Here is a 2,241-nt window from a genome sequence, read left to right on the forward strand (position 1 = left end):
CGGGATCCTAACTCTAACGCAGCTGTTACCCTAGGCCGGAATACACCTTCCACCCGCCCCAGTCCTAGAGCCCCAACAACCCCCCCCCGCCACATCTCATCCCCCCAAACAGCGGCCCGCGCCGGCGAGGCAGAGTGGAGCAGCTACGAGGCAAAAGTGCGCCAGCTCGCTGCCGCCTCCCCAGACCCCTCCTCGCTCTCCGGCCATCCTCCCGTCGCAATCTCGCAGCAGCCGCCGCACCACGAGCCTACCCCTAGAGAGCGGCAACATCTCCCCACATCTCCCCACATCTCCCCACATCTCCCCACATCTCCCCACATCTCCCCACATCTCCCCACATCTCCCCACATCTCCCCACACCTCCCCACACCTCCCCACACCTCCCCACACCTCCCCACACCTCCCCACACCTCCCCACATCTCCCCACATCTCCCCCCCGTATCTCCCCACATCTCCCCCCCACATCTCCCCACATCTCCCCCCCGTATCTCCCCACATCTCCCACATCTCCCCACATCTCGTACCCCACACGCCCTCGGCAACAGCCTCCATAGAAGCGGAAGGCGCACTCCGGTGCTCCAACCAGCGCTCGAGAGGACACGGACTCCGCCGCATCCGACCGCCTTCAGCTGTACTCACTGTCCTCGTACTTAGCCCCTCGTAACTCACTCCCGGCGCTCTGAACACACTGCACAAGATCGCCCTCCGATCAAGGCGCCACTAGTAGCGAGCGTGCGGATGCAGACCGACACCGAGTCCATGTCTAAATTTTGCTCCAGCTGCGGCGAGCCCGCCCGGCTGTGCCACTGCAAGGGCCGCCCGAGCCTGCCGAATTGCACCTCCGGCTCCGGTCAGGCACCTGTAGGTCCTAGTCCAGGACGAGCCTCTGACCAGAGGACCGGCCTTCCGGCGTGCAAGGGCTGCGGCAAGCCGGTGCAGTGCCGCACCATCAGCGCCATGGGCGGCGCCTACCACCCCGAGTGCTTCAAGTGCGCCGGTTGCGGCGGCGCCTTTGTCGACCGGGCGGCGGGCTTTGTGGAGCACGGCGGCTGCGCCTACCATCGCGGCTGTTTCACGGCGCCCGCGCGCGCTTGCCACTTCTGCAGCCAGCCGCTCATTGGCCAGGCGATGAAGGCAGCGGGCGCTGAGTTCCACCCGCAGTGCCTGCCTCGCTGCGGCACTTGCGGCGTCTCGCTCGAGGCGGGCTGGTATCACGACCCCTCCACCGATGTGCGTTACTGCGCTGCCCACGCGCCCAGAGCGCCGGCGAGGGGCGGGCGGCGGGCTGGCAGCGGGACCGTGAGCGCCGCCGCCCTGCGCCTGCCTCGTCCGCCCGCCGTCGAGCAGCTCGACATGCGTCACATGCTTAAATGGGCCGAGACGGCGGCGGCGCAGAGCGACCCGACGGTGCACATCATCGACTGGAGCCGCTCCTTTGCGGACGGCCGCGCCTTTCTCGCGATCCTCCGCACCTACTTCCCAGAGGCGGTCGATGCCAGCGTGCTCGCGTCCAGCGCGTGTGCCGGGGAGGGGTCGCGACTCCGCGCACCCGAGGTCCGCAGCGCCTGTGCGCACGCCTTTCGGCTAGCGGACGAGCTGGCGGGCGTGCCGCAGCTGCTCGACGAGGGCGACATGGCCCGGAACTACCCGCTGCCCGACGAGAAGTCCGTCATCACCTACGTGTGCACGCTGTGGGGCGGGCTGGCGCGGGCGGCCGAGCGGACGGAGGGCAAAGCGGGCGGCGTCTCGGCGAGTGCCTAGTCGATATACGTGCGGTGCAGTACAAGTGAAGTGGAGAAGAGGGGACTAGGTCCAGCCCTGGGTGGCATGGGTTGTGACATTTGGCGATTCCGCGGCTTACTGGGCCCCTGAGCCGCTCCCCGTGTGCGATTCTTGTGGCCCAGGCATGGTACTGATAGTAAACGGTTCAGAACCGGCCAAACACAGGCTACAGCCCCACACACGCGCCCGCCATAGCTCCTGGAGAGCATGGTGCATGCGCGAGTGACGCACAAGCCGCGAGAGTGGCATCAGAGGCAGGAACGACGTGCTCTTGCTGCACCTCGCAGCTGCACCGATCGATGCGGCAGGAGGTGTGTTGCTCGGGAGCATCGCCGTACCGCCGGAGTGCGTGCCCAGCGATCGTCTCTGCAAGAAATCGCGGGCCCTTTAGAGGAGCGACCGACAGCCACTGCCCCACGCGAGCTGCACGAGATCGGATGCGTAACTGAACGCAAAGG

General features: G+C 67.0%; 1 protein-coding gene across 1 annotated transcript; it reads left to right on the forward strand.

Moving 5' to 3' along the window:
- Positions 1-758: 758 nt before the first annotated feature.
- Positions 759-1,805, forward strand: EMIHUDRAFT_373872 (hypothetical protein; the record flags this gene model as incomplete). Its single annotated transcript, XM_005776112.1, has 1 exon — positions 759-1,805. A coding segment is annotated over one exon (1,004 nt), but the record flags the coding sequence as incomplete, so codon positions are not given.
- Positions 1,806-2,241: the final 436 nt, after the last annotated feature.

The sequence above is a fragment of the Emiliania huxleyi genome, assembly GCF_000372725.1.
Source record: "Emiliania huxleyi CCMP1516 unplaced genomic scaffold EMIHUscaffold_2831, whole genome shotgun sequence".
In the NCBI taxonomy this organism is placed as follows: Eukaryota; Haptophyta; order Isochrysidales; family Noelaerhabdaceae; genus Emiliania; species Emiliania huxleyi.